Here is a 14,236-nt window from a genome sequence, read left to right as displayed (position 1 = left end):
CAATCCCTCCTCTCGACACCAAAACCCATCCCGGTGACACCTAGACCCTCTTCTAGACACCAAATCCATCCCAGTGACACCAAATCCCATCCCGGTGGCACCAAAACCCATCCTGGTGACACCAAAACCCATTCCGGTGACACCAAAACCCTCTTCTAGACACCAAAACCCATCCCGGGGACACCAAAACTTTCTCAGTGACATCAAAACCTATGATGGTGACACCAAATCCCATCCCAGTGACACCAAAACCCATCCCAGTGTCACCAAAACCCACCCCAGTGTCACCAAGACCCACCCCAGTGTCACCAAAACCCTCTTCTAGACACCAAAACCCATCCCAGTGTCACCAAAACGCACCCCAGTGTCACCAAGACCCACCCCAGTGTCACCAAAACCCTCTTCTAGACACCAAAACCCATCCCAGTGTCACCAAAACCCTCTTCTAGACACCAAAACCCATCCCAGTGTCACCAAAACCCATCCTGGTGTCACGAAAACCCATCCCCGTGTCACCAAAATGCATCCTGGTGTCACCAAAACCCTCCTCTTGACACCAAAACCCATCCCGGTGGCAGCAAAACCCTCTTCGAGACACCAAAACCCATCCCAGTGTCACCAAACCCCTCTTCTAGACACCAAAAACCTCTTCTAGACACCAAAACCCATCCTGGTGTTACCAAAACCCATCCCAGTGGCACCAAAACCCATCCCAGTGACACCAGATCCGTCCCGTAAACAACAAAACCCATCCCAGTGACACCAAAACCGATCCTGGTGTCACCAAAATCCATCCCAGTGACACCAAAACCCATCCCGCTGACACCAAAACCCACCATGGTGACACCAAAACCCTCCTCATGACACCAAAACCCATCCCGGTGACACCAAAACACACCATGGTGACACCAAAACCCTCCTCATGACACCAAAACCCATCCCCGTGTCACCAAAACCCTTCCAGTGACATCAAACCCCATCCCGGTGGCAGCAAAACCCTCTTCTAGACACCAAAACCCATCCCAGTGTCACCAAAACCTTCTCAGTGACATCAAAACCCATCCTGGTGTCACCAAAACCCATCCTGGTGTCACCACAACCCTCTTCTAGACACCAAAACCCTCTTCTAGACAACAAAACCCTCTTCTAGACACCAAAACCCTCTTCTAGACACCAAAACCCATCCCGGTGACATCAAACCCCTCCTCTCGACACCAAACCCCATCCCGGTGTCACCAAAACCCATCCAAGTGACATCAAACCCCATCCCAGTGACACCAAAACCCTCTTCTAGACACCAAAACCCATCCCGGTGTCACCAAAACCCTTCCAGTGACATCAAACCCCATCCTGGTGTCACCACAACCCTCTTCTAGACACCAAAACCCATCCCGGTGTCACCACAACCCTCTTCTAGACACCAAACCCCATCCTGGTGTCACCAAACCCCATCCTGGTGTCACCAAACCCCATCCCAGTGGATGTCTCCATGTCTCAGATCGCCAAGGACGTCTGCACCTTCCTGCGCTGGGTGGCCGAGCCCGAGCACGATCACCGCAAGCGAATGGGATTAAAGGTTTTTCGGGGGGCTCCGACCCATCCCCTTCCCCCCCCACCCATCTGGGGCACCTCCTGACCCCCCTTTTTTTCCTTCCTACCCCCCCAGATGCTGCTTCTCGGGGCTCTCCTGGCCCCCCTCTCCTATTACCTGAAGCGGCACAAGTGGTCGGTGATGAAGAGCCGGAAGATGATTTATCGGCCCCCCAAGTAGAAATTAAATAATAATAAAAAAAGGGGGGTTGGAAAATGTGGGGGATCCCCCCCCCCCCCAACCAGGTCCCATAGAGGGAGCCCCGAGCTCCATCGCGGGGTGGAAATAAAGGATTCGTTCCAGGGAGGAGGTTGAGGAGCTGGAGGGATCCGTGGGGTCTGAGCTGGGGGGTGGGATCCATGGGGTGAGATCCATTCCGTGGGGTAGGATCCATGGGGTGAGATCCATTCCATGGGGTCTGAGCCATGGGGTGGGATCCATGGGGTGAGATCCGTGGGGCGCTCTCTGTGCTGCACACGGTGGGTTTATTGGTCGCCTCCGGAGCCACCGACCCCGTCACGGGGCCACCAGCAGCTCCTCCAGTGTCACCAGTAGCTCCACCGGGGCCACCAGCAGCTCCTCCAGTGTCACCAGTAGCTTCTCCGGGGCCACCAGCTGCTCCTCCAGTGTCACCAGCAGCTCCTCCGGGGTCACCAGCAGCTCCTCCAGTGTCGCCAGTAGCTCCTCTGGGGTCACCAGCAGCTTCTCCGGGGCCACCAGCAGCTCCTCCAGTATCACCAGTAGCTTCTCCAGGGCAACCATCATCGTCTCTGGGGCCACCATCAGCATCTTTGGGGCCACCAGCAGCTTCTCCGGGGCCACCAGCAGCTTCTCCGGGGCCACCAGCAGCGTCCCCGGGGTCACCAGCAGCTTCTCCGGGGCCAACAGCAGCTCCTCCGGTGACACCAGCAGCTCCTCTGGGGCCACCAACAGCGTCTCCGGGGACACCAGCAGCTCCTCTGGGGCCACCAACAGCGTCTCCGGGGCCACCAGCAGCTCCTCCGGGGCCACCAACAGCGTCTCCGGGGCCACCAGCAGCTCCTCTGGGGCCACCAACAGCGTCTCCGGGGACACCAGCAGCTCCTCCGGGGCCACCAGCAGCTCCTCTGGGGCCACCAACAATGTCTCCGGGGCCACCAGCAGCTCCTCTGGGGCCACCAGCAGCTCCTCTGGGGCCACCAACAGGTTCTTGGTGCTACCAGCAGCTTCTCCAGCTCCTCTGGGGCCACCAACAGGTTCTCTGGGGCCACCAGCAGCTTCTCTGGGGCCACCAACAGCTCCTCTGGGGCCACCAGCAGCTTCTCCAGCTCCTCTAGGGCCACCAATATGTTCTCTGGGGCCACCAACAGCTTCTCTACAGCCACCAACAGCTTCTGGGTGCCCATGGTGGCATCTCCAGCTCTCCGGGTGGTGTCTCCGGGCTCTCCGGTGGCCGTGGTGGCATCTCCAGCTCTCCCAGTGGTGTCTCCGGGCTCTCCGGTGGCCGTGGTGGCATCTCCAGCTCTCCCAGTGGTGTCTCCGGGCTCTCCGGTGGCCGTGGTGGCATCTCCAGCTCTCCGGGTGGTGTCTCCGGTCTCTCTGGTGGCCATGGTGGCCTCTCCGGGGCCCAAGTCCCTCCCAGTCCCTCCCAGTGCCCCCCAGTGCCCCGTGTCTCTCACACGGGTCCCCACCGGGGCCCTTTGGTGACCCAGCAGATCTCGGTTTGGCAGAGGCGGCAGCGCAGCCAGTCGCACCCGTCCCGCTTCTGCACCACCACGGCACAGCCGGGGCAGCGCATGGCGTCCCCGCGCTGCACCAGGGTCTGCGGGCACCCGAACCCGGCCCGGTGACACCAGAACCCATCCTGGTGGCACCAAAACCCAGCCCGGTGGCACCGAAACCCAGCCCGGTGGCACCCAATCCCTCCTCTCGACACCAAAACCCATCCTGGTGACACCACAACCCTCTTCTAGACAACAAAACCCATCCCAGCAACACCCAAACCCGGCCCGGTGACACCGAAACCCAGCCTGGTGACACCAAAACCCAGCCTGGTGTCACCCAATCCCTCCTCTCGACACCAAAATCCATCCTGGTGACATCAAACCCCATCCCGGTGACACCAAACCCCATCCCGGTGGCACCAAAACCCTCTTCTAGACACCAAATCCCATCCCAGTGACACCAAAACCTTCTCAGTGACATCAAAACCCATCCCGGTGTCACCTAAACCCATCCCGGTGGCACCAAATGTGGGTAGCTAAGGCGCGGCGGTGGGAGGATCTCGCGATGTACGGAAAGGTAGGACCCCCTCCGGGTAGCCAATTGCGGATTAGTTCATGCTGTCAGCGGACGGCAGTGACGTCGCACGCCCAGGCTCTAGAAGGCTGTGTTACGTATCAATAAACGCCATTTGCCGTCCACCACATTGGTGTCTGTGAGCTCATGGACCGAGTGGCCTGGGGTTGGTCACCGTGCCGTTCCTGAACCAGGTCGCCACGGCTCCGGAGGGAACACCCCCCGAAGGCAACAGATCCGTGGGCTGGAGGCACTTCCAGAGGGTTCTGAGCCTCGATCCATGGGCTGGAGGCACCTCCAGAGGGTTCTGAGCCTCGATCCATGAGCTGGAGGCACCTCCAGAGGGTTCTGAGCCTTGATCCATGGGCTGGAGGCACCTCCAGAGGGTTCTGAGCGTGGATCCGTGAGCTGGAGGCACCTCCAGAGGGTTCTGAGCCTTGATCCATGGGCTGGAGGCACCTCCAGAGGGTTCTGAGCCTTGATCCATGAGCTGGAGGCACCTCCAGAGGGTTCTGAGCCTTGATCCATGGGCTGGAGGCACCTCCAGAGGGTTCTGAGCCTCGATCCATGAGCTGGAGGCACCTCCAGAGGGGGGTTTTGATGGATCCATGGGGTTGAGGCACCTCCGGAGGCTTCCGAGCTCCAAGTTGAGGTTCTCCAAGGGGCTTTTTCCGCCCCGTTAACCCCTTCCTCCCCGGCTCCTCCAGCCACGGCGGTGAGGACTACGTCTTCTCCTTGCTGACGGGCTACTGCGACCCCCCGGCCGGCGTCTCCGTGCGGGAAGGGCTCCACTACAACCCCTACTTCCCCGGCCAGGCCATCGGCATGGCCCCCCCCATCTACAACGAGGTCCTCGAGTTCGAGGACGGTAAAAAAAAGGGGGTCACGGGGGCGTGGAAGGGGTTAATTGGGGGGTTTGGGGGGTTAATTGGGACGTTTGGGGTGTTTAAGAGGTTAATTGGGGCGTTTGGGGGTTAATTGGGATGTTTGGGGGGTCACAGGAGTGTTTGGGGGGTTAATTGGGGTGTTTAAGGGGTTAATTTGGGTGTTTGGGGGGTTAATTGGGGTTTTTAGGGGGTTAATTGGGGTGTTTGGGGGTTAATTGGGGTGTTTGGGAGTGTTTGGGGGGTTAATTGGGGTGTTTGAGGGTGTTTAAGGGGTTAATTGGGGTGTTTAGGGGGTTAATTCGGGTGTTTGGGGGTCACAGGAGTGTTTGGGGGTGTTTAAAGGGTTAATTGTGGTGTTTGGGGGTGTTTAAGGGGTTAATTGTGGTGATTAGGGGGTTAATTCGCGTGTTTGGGGGGTTAATTGGGGTGTTTAGAGGATTAATTGGGGGGTTTGGGGGGTCACGCGGGCGTTTAAAGGGTTAATTGGGGGTCACAGGGGTGTTTAAGGGGTTAATTGGGTGGTTTGGGGGGTCACGGAGGCGATTAAGGGGTGAATTGGGGGGTTTGGGGGGGTCACGGGGGCGTTTCAGGGGTTAATTGGAGGGTTTAGAGGGTTAATTGGGGGGTTTGGGGGGTCTCGGGGGCGTTTAATGGGTTAATTGGGGGGTTTGGGGGGTCCCGGGGGCGTTTAAGGGGTTAATTGGGGGGTTTGGGGGGTCCCGGGGGCGTTTCAGGGGTTAATTGGGGGGTTTAAGGGGTTAATTGTGGGGTTTGGGGGTATTTGATGTATTTAGGTGGGTTTTTAGGGGGCATTTGGGGTATTTAGGTGGGTTTTTAGGGTTTTTAGGGGTCCTTTGGTGTATTTAGGTGGGTTTTTAGGGTTTTTAGGGGTCCTTTGGTGTATTTAGGTGGGTTTTTAGGGTTTTTAGGGGGCATTTGGGGTATTTAGGAGGGTTTTTAGGGGTTTTTAGGGGGCATTTGGGGTATTTAGGTGGGTTTTTAGGGGTTTTAGGGGGCATTTGGGGTATTTAGGTGGGTTTTTATGGGTTTTTAGGGGGCATTTGGGGTATTTAGGTGGGTTTTTAGGGTTTTAGGGGGCATTTGGGGTATTTAGGTGGGTTTTTAGGGGTTTTAGGGGGCATTTGGGGTATTTAGGTGGGTTTTTAGGGATTTTAGGGGTCCTTTGCTGCATTTAGGAGGGTTTTTATGGACCTTTGTTGTATTTAGGTGGGGTTTTAGGGGGCATTTGGGGTATTTATGTGGTTTTTTAGGGGGCATTTGGTGTATTTAGGTGGGTTTTTAAGCGTTTTAGGGGGCATTTCTTATATTTAAGTGGGTTTTTAGTGTATTTAGGGGTCATTTCTTGTATTTAGGAGGGATTTTAGGGAGCATTTGGTGTATTTAGAGTGGTTTTTAGGGTTTTTTAGGGGCATTTGGTGTATTTAGGTGGGTTTGGGGGGGCATTTGGTGTATTTAGGTGGGTTTTTAGGGGCATTTGGTGTATTTAGGTGGGTTTCAAGGGTTTTTTAAGGGTCCTTTGTTGTATTTAGGTGGGGTTTTAGGGGACATTTGGTGTGTTTAAGTGGGTTTTTAGTTTATTTAGGAGTCATTTTTTGTATTTAGGTGGGGTTTTGGGGCATTTGTTGCATTTAGGTGGGTTTTTAGGGTTTCTTAGGGGCATTTGTCTTATTTAGGTGGGTTTTTAGGGGCATTTGGTGTATTTAGGAGGGGTTTTAGGGGTCTTAGGGGGCATTTGTTGTAGTTAAGTGGGGTTTTAGTGTATTTAGGGGTCATTTCTTGTATTTAGGTGGGTTTTTAGGGGTCCTTTGTTGTATTTAAGTGGGTTTTAGGGGGTTTAGGAGTCATTTGTCGTATTTAGGTGGATTTTTAGGGGTTTTAGGGGTCCTTTGTTGTATTTCTGTGGGTTTTTAGTGTATTTAGGGGTCATTTTTTGTTTTCAGGTGGGTTTTAGGGGCATTTGGTGTATTTAGGTGGGTTTTTATGGGTTTTTAGGGGGCATTTGATATATTTAGGTGGGTTTTTAGGGTTTTTGGGGGGCATTTGTTGTATTTAGGTGGGGTTTTAGGGGCATTTGTTGTATTTAGGTGGGGTTTTAGGGGGCATTTGTTGTATTTAGGTGGATTTTTAGGGGTTTTAGGGGGCATTTGGTGTATTTAGGTGGATTTCTAGGGGTTTTAGGGGGCATTTGGTGTATTTAGGTGGATTTTTAGGGGTTTTAGGGGGCATTTGGTGTATTTAGGTGGGTTTTTAGGGGTTTTAGGGGGCATTTGTCCTATTTAGGTGGATTTTTAGGCGTTTTTAGGGGTCATTTGTCCTATTCAAGTGGGTTTTTAGGGGTTTTAGGAGTCATTTGTTCTATTTAGGTGGGTTTTTAGGGTCCTTTGTTGTATTTAAGTGGGTTTTTAGGGGGTTTAGGGGTCATTTCTTGTATTTATGAGGGTTTTTAGGGGTCATTTTTGATATTTAGGTGGGTTTTTAGGGGTCCTTTGTTGTATTTAAGTGGGTTTTTAGGGGGTTTAGGGGTCATTTCTTGTATTGAGGAGGGTTTTTAGGGGGCATTTCTTGTATTCAGGTGGGTTTTTGGGGTTTTAGGGGGCATTTCATGTATTTAGGAGGGTTTTTAGGGGTCCTTTGTTGTATTTAAGTGGGTTTTTAGGGCTTTTAGGAGTCATTTGTTCTATTTAGGAGGGTTTTTAGGGCGCTTTTGTTATATTGAGGTGCGTTTTTAGGGGCATTTGTTCTATTTAGGTGGGTTTTCAGGGGGCATTTGCTGCATTTAGGAGGGTTTTTAGGGTTCCTTCGTTATATTGAGGTGGGTTTTTAGGGGTCCTTTGTCCTTTTTAGGGGTTTTTAGGGGCCGATTTTCCCCATTTCGAGCTTCTTTTGGGGCTCTTTGTCACCCTGACTCCCCTTTTTCCCCGCAGGGACCCCCGCCACCATGTCTCAGATCGCCAAGGACGTCTGCACCTTCCTGCGCTGGGCGGCCGAGCCCGAGCACGATCACCGCAAGCGAATGGGATTAAAGGTTTTTCGGGGGGCTCCGACCCATCCCCTTCCCCCCCCCCACCTCGGGCCCCTCCTGAACCCCCTTTTTTTCCTTCCTACCCCCCCAGATGCTGCTTCTCGGGGCTCTCCTGGCCCCCCTCTCCTATTACCTGAAGCGGCACAAGTGGTCGGTGATGAAGAGCCGCAAGATGATTTATCGGCCCCCCAAGTAGAAATTAAATAATAAAAAAAAAAGGGGGGTTGGAAAATGTGGGGGATCCCCCCCCCCAACCAGGTCCCATAGAGGGAGCCCCGAGCTCCATCGCGGGGTGGAAATAAAGGATTCGTTCCAGGGAGGAGGTTGAGGAGCTGGAGGGATCCGTGGGGTCTGAGCCGGGGGGTGGGATCCATGGGGTGAGATCCGTGGGGCGCGTTCTGTGCTGCACACGGTGGGTTTATTGGTCGCCTCCGGAGCCACCGACCCCGTCACGGGGCCACCAGCAGCTCCTCCAGTGTCACCAGTAGCTCCACCGGGGCCACCAGCAGCTCCTCCAGGGTCACCAGTAGCTTCTCCAGGGCCACCAGCAGCTTCTCCGGGGCCACCAGCTGCTCCTCCAGTGTCACCAGCAGCTCCTCCGGGGTCACCAGCAGCTCCTCCAGTGTCACCAGTAGCTCCTCTGGGGTCACCAGCAGCTTCTCCGGGGCCACCAGCAGCTCCTCCAGTATCACCAGTAGCTTCTCCAGGGCCACCATCAGCGTCTCTGGGGCCACCATCAGCATCTTTGGGGCCACCAGCAGCTCCTCTGGGGCCACCAGCAGCTCCTCTGGGGCCACCAACAGCGTCTCCGGGGACACCAGCAGCTCCTCCGGGGCCAACAGCAGCTCCTCTGGGGCGACCAACAGCGTCTCTGGGGACACCAGCAGCTCCTCTGGGGCCACCAACAGCGTCTCCGGGGACACCAGCAGCTCCTCTGGGGCCACCAACAGCTCCTCTGTGGCCACCAACAGCGTCTCCGGGGACACCAGCAGCGTCTCCGGGGCCACCAACAGCGTCTCCGGGGACACCAGCAGCTCCTCTGGGGCCACCAACAGCGTCTCCGGGGCCACCAGCAGCTCCTCTGGGGCCACCAGCAGCTCCTCTGGGGCCACCAACAGGTTCTTGGTGCTACCAGCAGCTTCTCCAGCTCCTCTAGGGCCACCAATATGTTCTCTGGGGCCACCAACAGCTTCTCTACAGCCACCAACAGCTTCTGGGTGCCCATGGTGGCATCTCCAGCTCTCCGGGTGGTGTCTCCGGGCTCTCCGGTGGCCGTGGTGGCATCTCCAGCTCTCCGGGTGGTGTCTCCGGGCTCTCCGGTGGCCGTGGTGGCCTCTCTGGGGGGTCAGTGGCAGTTGTGGCACTGGGGGTGGCAGCGCTGGCCCGACACGTTGCAGCGGCAACGCCCCCCGAAGGCAACACCTGGCTGCCCCCCAGGTCTCCTGCTCCTGCGTGGCCTCCTGCAGGGCCTGCACGACTCTCCCCCACGACTTAAGGCTTCTCCCACAACCCGAGGACATCGCCCCCTCGGCTGACGCTCTGGTGCCTTCATCCCGCACCTCGGGGTGGAGAATATCCCCCGGCTGGTCAATGACCCCAAGCTCTAAAAGCCTCGCAACGGCGAGAATAAAATCTTTACGCTTACACTCTGTCTTATATAATTGCGATACGACCTTCACAAGGGCTTCCGTCCTCCTTGCGGGTCCGGGAGCGTCCTCCCCGCCGGGCTGGCCCAGCCGCCCCGGCCGCCGTTCACCCGATTCCAAGCGACTTCCCGATTCCCGGAGCTCCTTCCCGGCTCCCGGGTTTCGGCACCACCCCCGCCTTCGGGGGACGTTGCCTCCGGAGCCGTGGCGACCTGGTTCAGGAACGGCACGGTGACCAACCCCAGGCCACTCGGCCCATGAGCTCACAGACACCAATGTGGTGGACGGCAAATGGCGTTTATTGATACGTAACACAGCCTTCTAGAGCCTGGGCGTGCGACGTCACTGCCGTCCGCTGACAGCATGAACTAATCCGCAATTGGCTACCCGGAGGGGGTCCTACCTTTCCGTACATCGCGAGAGCTTCCCACCGCCGCGCCTTAGCTACCCACATTTGGTGCCACCGGGATGGGTTTTGGTGTCTAGAAGAGGGTTTTGGTGTCACCAGAATGGGTTTTGCTGACACCAGGCTGGGGTTTGATGTCACCAGGATGGATTTTGGTGTCGAGAGGAGGGATTGGGTGCCACCAGGCTGGGTTTTGGTGCCACCGGGCTGGGTTTTGGTGCCACCAGGATGGGTTCTGGTGTCACCGGGCCGGGTTTGGGTGCCCGCAGACCCTGGTGCAGCGCGGGGACGCCATGCGCTGCCCCGGCTGTGCCGTGGTGGTGCAGAAGCGGGACGGGTGCGACTGGCTGCGCTGCCGCCTCTGCCAAACCGAGATCTGCTGGGTCACCAAAGGGCCCCGGTGGGGACCCGCGGTGAGAGACACGGGGCACTGGGGGGCACTGGGAGGGACTGGGAGGGACTGGGGCCCCGGAGAGGCCACCACGGCCACCAGAGAGCCCGGAGACACCACCCGGAGAGCTGGAGATGCCACCACGGCCACCGGAGAGCCCGGAGACACCACCCGGAGAGCTGGAGATGCCACCACGGCCACCGGAGAGCCCGGAGACACCACCCGGAGAGCTGGAGATGCCACCATGGGCACCCAGAAGCTGTTAGTGTCTGTAGAGAATCTGTTGGTGGCCCCAGAGAACCTATTGGTGGCCCTAGAGGAGCTGGAGAAGCTGCTGGTGGCCCCGGAGAACCTGTTGGTGGCCCCAAAGAAGCTGCTGGTGGCCCCAGAGAACCTGTTGGTGGCCCCAGAGGAGCTGGAGAAGCTGCTGGTAGCACCGAGAACCTGTTGGTGGCCCCAGAGGAGCTGCTGGTGTCCCCGGAGACGCTGTTGGTGGCCCCAGAGGAGCTGCTGGTGTCCCCGGAGACGCTGTTGGTGGCCCCAGAGGAGCTGCTGGTGTCCCCGGAGACGCTGTTGGTGGCCCCAGAGGAGCTGTTGGTGTCCCCGGAGACGCTGTTGGTGGCCCCAGAGGAGCTGCTGGTGTCCCCGGAGACGCTGTTGGTGGCCCCAGAGGAGCTGCTGGTGTCCCCGGAGACGCTGTTGGTGGCCCCAGAGGAGCTGTTGGTGTCCCCGGAGACGCTGTTGGTGGCCCCAGAGGAGCTGCTGGTGTCCCCGGAGACGCTGTTGGTTGCCCCGGAGACGTTGTTGGTGGCCCCAGAGGAGCTGCTGGTGTCCCGGGAGACGCTGTTGGTGGCCCCAGAGGAGCTGCTGGTGTCACCGGAGGAGCTGCTGTTGGCCCCGGAGAAGCTGCTGGTGACCCCGGAGACGCTGCTGGTGGCCCCGGAGAAGCTGCTGGTGGCCCCGGAGAAGCAGATGGTGGCCCCAGAGACGCTGATGGATGCACCAGAGACGCTGATGGTGGCCCTGGAGAAGCTACTGGTGATACTGGAGAAGCTACTGGTGGCCCCGGAGAAGCTGCTGGTGACCCCAGAGGAGCTACTGGCGACACTGGAGGAGCTGCTGGTGACCCCGGAGGAGCTGCTGGTGACACTGGAGGAGCAGCTGGTGGCCCCGGAGAAGCTGCTGGTGGCCCCGGAGGAGCAGCTGGTGGCCCTGGAGAAGCTACTGGTGACACTGGAGGAGCTGCTGGTGGCCCCGGTGGAGCTACTGGTGACACTGGAGGAGCTGCTGGTGGCCCCGTGACGGGGTCGGTGGCTCCGGAGGCGACCAATAAACCCACCGTGTGCAGCACAGAGAGCGCCCCACGCACCCCGATCCAGGGATCCCGCCCCACGGATCCCACCCCACGCACCCCGATCCAGGGATCCCGCCCCACGCACCCCGATCCAGGGATCCCGCCCCACGGATCCCACTCCACGCACCCCGATCCAGGGATCCCACCCCACGCACCCCAATCCAGGGATCCCGCCCCACAGATCCCGCCCCATGGATCCCACCCCACGAATCCCACCCCACGGATCCCACCGCACGGACCCCAATCCAGGGATCCCACCCCGCGGATCCCACCCCACAGCTCAGACCCCAGGGAATAGATCCCACCCCATGGCTCAGACCCCATGGCTCCAATCCCATGGAATGGATCCCACCCCACGGATCCCACCCCGCGGCTCAGACCCCAGGGAATGGATCCCACCCCATAGATCCCACCCCATGGATCCCACCCCATGGCTCAGACCCCACCCCATGGATCCCACCCCACAGCTCCAATCCCACCCCATGGATCCCACCCCACAGCTCCAATCCCACCCCATGGATCCACCCCCCAGATCCCACCCCACGGCTCAGACCCCATGGAATGGATCCCACCCCATGGATCCCACCCCATGGCTCAGACCCCACGGAATGGATCTCACCCCATGGATCCTACCCCACGGAATGGATCTCACCCCATGGATCCCACCCCCCGGCTCAGACCCCAAGGATCCCTCCAGCTCCTCAACCTCCTCCCTGGAACGAATCCTTTATTTCCACCCCGCGATGGAGCTCGGGGCTCCCTCTATGGGACCTGGTTGGGGGGGGGGATCCCCCACATTTCCCACCCCCCTTTTTTTTTATTATTTAATTTCTACTTGGGGGGCCGATAAATCATCTTCCGGCTCTTCATCACCGACCACTTGTGCCGCTTCAGGTAATAGGAGAGGGGGGCCAGGAGAGCCCCGAGAAGCAGCATCTGGGGGGGTAGGAAGGAAAAAAAGGGGGTTCAGGAGGGGCCCCAGGTGGGGGGGGGGAAGGGGATGGGTCGGAGCCCCCCGAAAAACCTTTAATCCCATTCGCTTGCGGTGATCGTGCTCGGGCTCGGCCGCCCAGCGCAGGAAGGTGCAGATGTCCTTGGCGATCTGAGACATGGAGACATCCACTGGGATGGGGTTTGGTGACACCAGGATGGGGTTTGGTGTCACTGGAAGGGTTTTGGTGACACAGGGATGGGTTTTGGTGTCTAGAAGAGGGTTTTGCTGCCACCGGGATGGGTTTTGGTGTCTAGAAGAGGGTTTTGGTGACACTGGGATGGGTTTTGGTGACACTGGGATGGGTTTTGGTGACACCAGGATGGGTTTTGGTGACTGCGGGCTGAGTTTTGGTGTCTAGAAGAGGGTTTTGGTCTCACCATGAGGGATTTTGGTGCCACCTGGCTGGGTTTCAGTGCCACCGGGCTGGGTTTTGGTGTCTAGAAAAGGGTTTTGGTGACACTGGGATGGGTCTTGGTGACACTGGGATGGGTCTTGGTGACACTGGGATGGGTTTTGGTGTCACCAGGATGGGTTTAGGTGACACCAGGATGGGGTTTGGTGTCGAGATGACGGATTTGGTGCCACTGGGCTGGGTTTTGGTGTCGCCGGGACGGGTTTAGGTGTCACATGGATGGGTTTTTGGTGTCACCGGGATGGGTTTTGTTTTCAAGAGGAGGGATCTGGTGTCACCGGGATGGGATTTGGTGTCACTGGGATGGATTTTGGTGACACCAGGATGGGTTTTGGTGTCACCATGATGGGTTTTGTTGTTTACGGGAGGGATCTGGTGCCACTGGGATGGGTTTTGATGTCACCGGGATGGGTTTTGGTGTCTAGAAGAGGGGTTTGATGTCACCGGGATGGGTTTTGGTGACACCGGGATGGATTTTGGAGTCACCGGGCTGGGTTTTGGTAACACCAGGATGGGTTTTGGTGTCACCGGGCCGGGTTTGGGTGTCACTGGGATGGGTTTGGGTGTCTAGAAGAGGGTTTTGGTGTCACCATGATGGGTTTTGGTGTCGAGAGGAGGGGTTTGATGTCACCGGGATGGGTTTTGGTGTCTAGAAGAGTGTGGAAGGGTGAATATATGATCTAATAGCAGTGAACAACCCAGGGCTCAACATTCAGGATTAAACCTGGCGTTCCCCTTTAAGCCTTCCTCGGTATGCTGACCGGGAGAGGTGCATAACAAAAGCCTGGGACTCAGCGCCGGAAAGTCCCTGAACCGGTCGGACCGGCCCGGCCCGGTACCTTTCGCGCGCTCAAACCTTGTGAACCAATCCTGTAACTTTTAAGGCGTGGACAGTTTGAATGAACCAATTGTAAGTTGTTTCTTGGCGCATGCTCTGCTGGAAAGGTATATAAGGAGTGTTGTGTTTACGAATAAATGAGAACGACCATACTCATATTGAGATTCATCGTTACTCGGGGTCCGGCTCCCACGCCCATATCTGGTAGCAGAGGATGGTTCAGGTTCCTCTTTTTTAATTTCTCCGTGACTACTCTAAGTAGCGAGAGGAGGCGGGTTGGGAGAACAAACCGGCTGAGGGTAGCATTATCTGGGTCCAACGGGGCAGGATAAATGCTGGAGTGTGAGGTCGCGACTCACCCCTTAGGCGCAGCTATGCAAACAGATGCTGCGGCCAC

General features: G+C 57.6%; 1 protein-coding gene and 1 long non-coding RNA gene across 2 annotated transcripts; both read left to right on the top strand.

The window, feature by feature from the left end:
• The first annotated feature begins 1,376 nt into the window (after nucleotides 1-1,376).
• Nucleotides 1,377-1,897, top strand: LOC138734177 (uncharacterized). The gene is made up of 2 exons (XR_011339539.1): nucleotides 1,377-1,576; nucleotides 1,667-1,897. It is a non-coding gene; the product is annotated as an uncharacterized lncRNA (long non-coding RNA).
• Nucleotides 1,898-3,820: 1,923 nt separating this feature from the next.
• Nucleotides 3,821-8,123, top strand: LOC138734161 (cytochrome c1, heme protein, mitochondrial-like). The gene is made up of 4 exons (XM_069881740.1): nucleotides 3,821-3,861; nucleotides 4,531-4,736; nucleotides 7,701-7,801; nucleotides 7,890-8,123. The coding sequence occupies exons 1-4, from the start codon at nucleotides 3,821-3,823 to the stop codon at nucleotides 7,992-7,994; spliced, it is 453 nt and encodes a 150-aa protein (XP_069737841.1). The 3' UTR covers nucleotides 7,995-8,123.
• The last annotated feature ends 6,113 nt before the right edge of the window (nucleotides 8,124-14,236 follow it).

The sequence above is a fragment of the Phaenicophaeus curvirostris genome, unplaced genomic scaffold, assembly GCF_032191515.1.
Source record: "Phaenicophaeus curvirostris isolate KB17595 unplaced genomic scaffold, BPBGC_Pcur_1.0 scaffold_68, whole genome shotgun sequence".
Classification (NCBI taxonomy): domain Eukaryota; kingdom Metazoa; phylum Chordata; class Aves; order Cuculiformes; family Cuculidae; genus Phaenicophaeus; species Phaenicophaeus curvirostris.
This window is presented reverse-complemented; position numbering and strand designations above follow the sequence as displayed.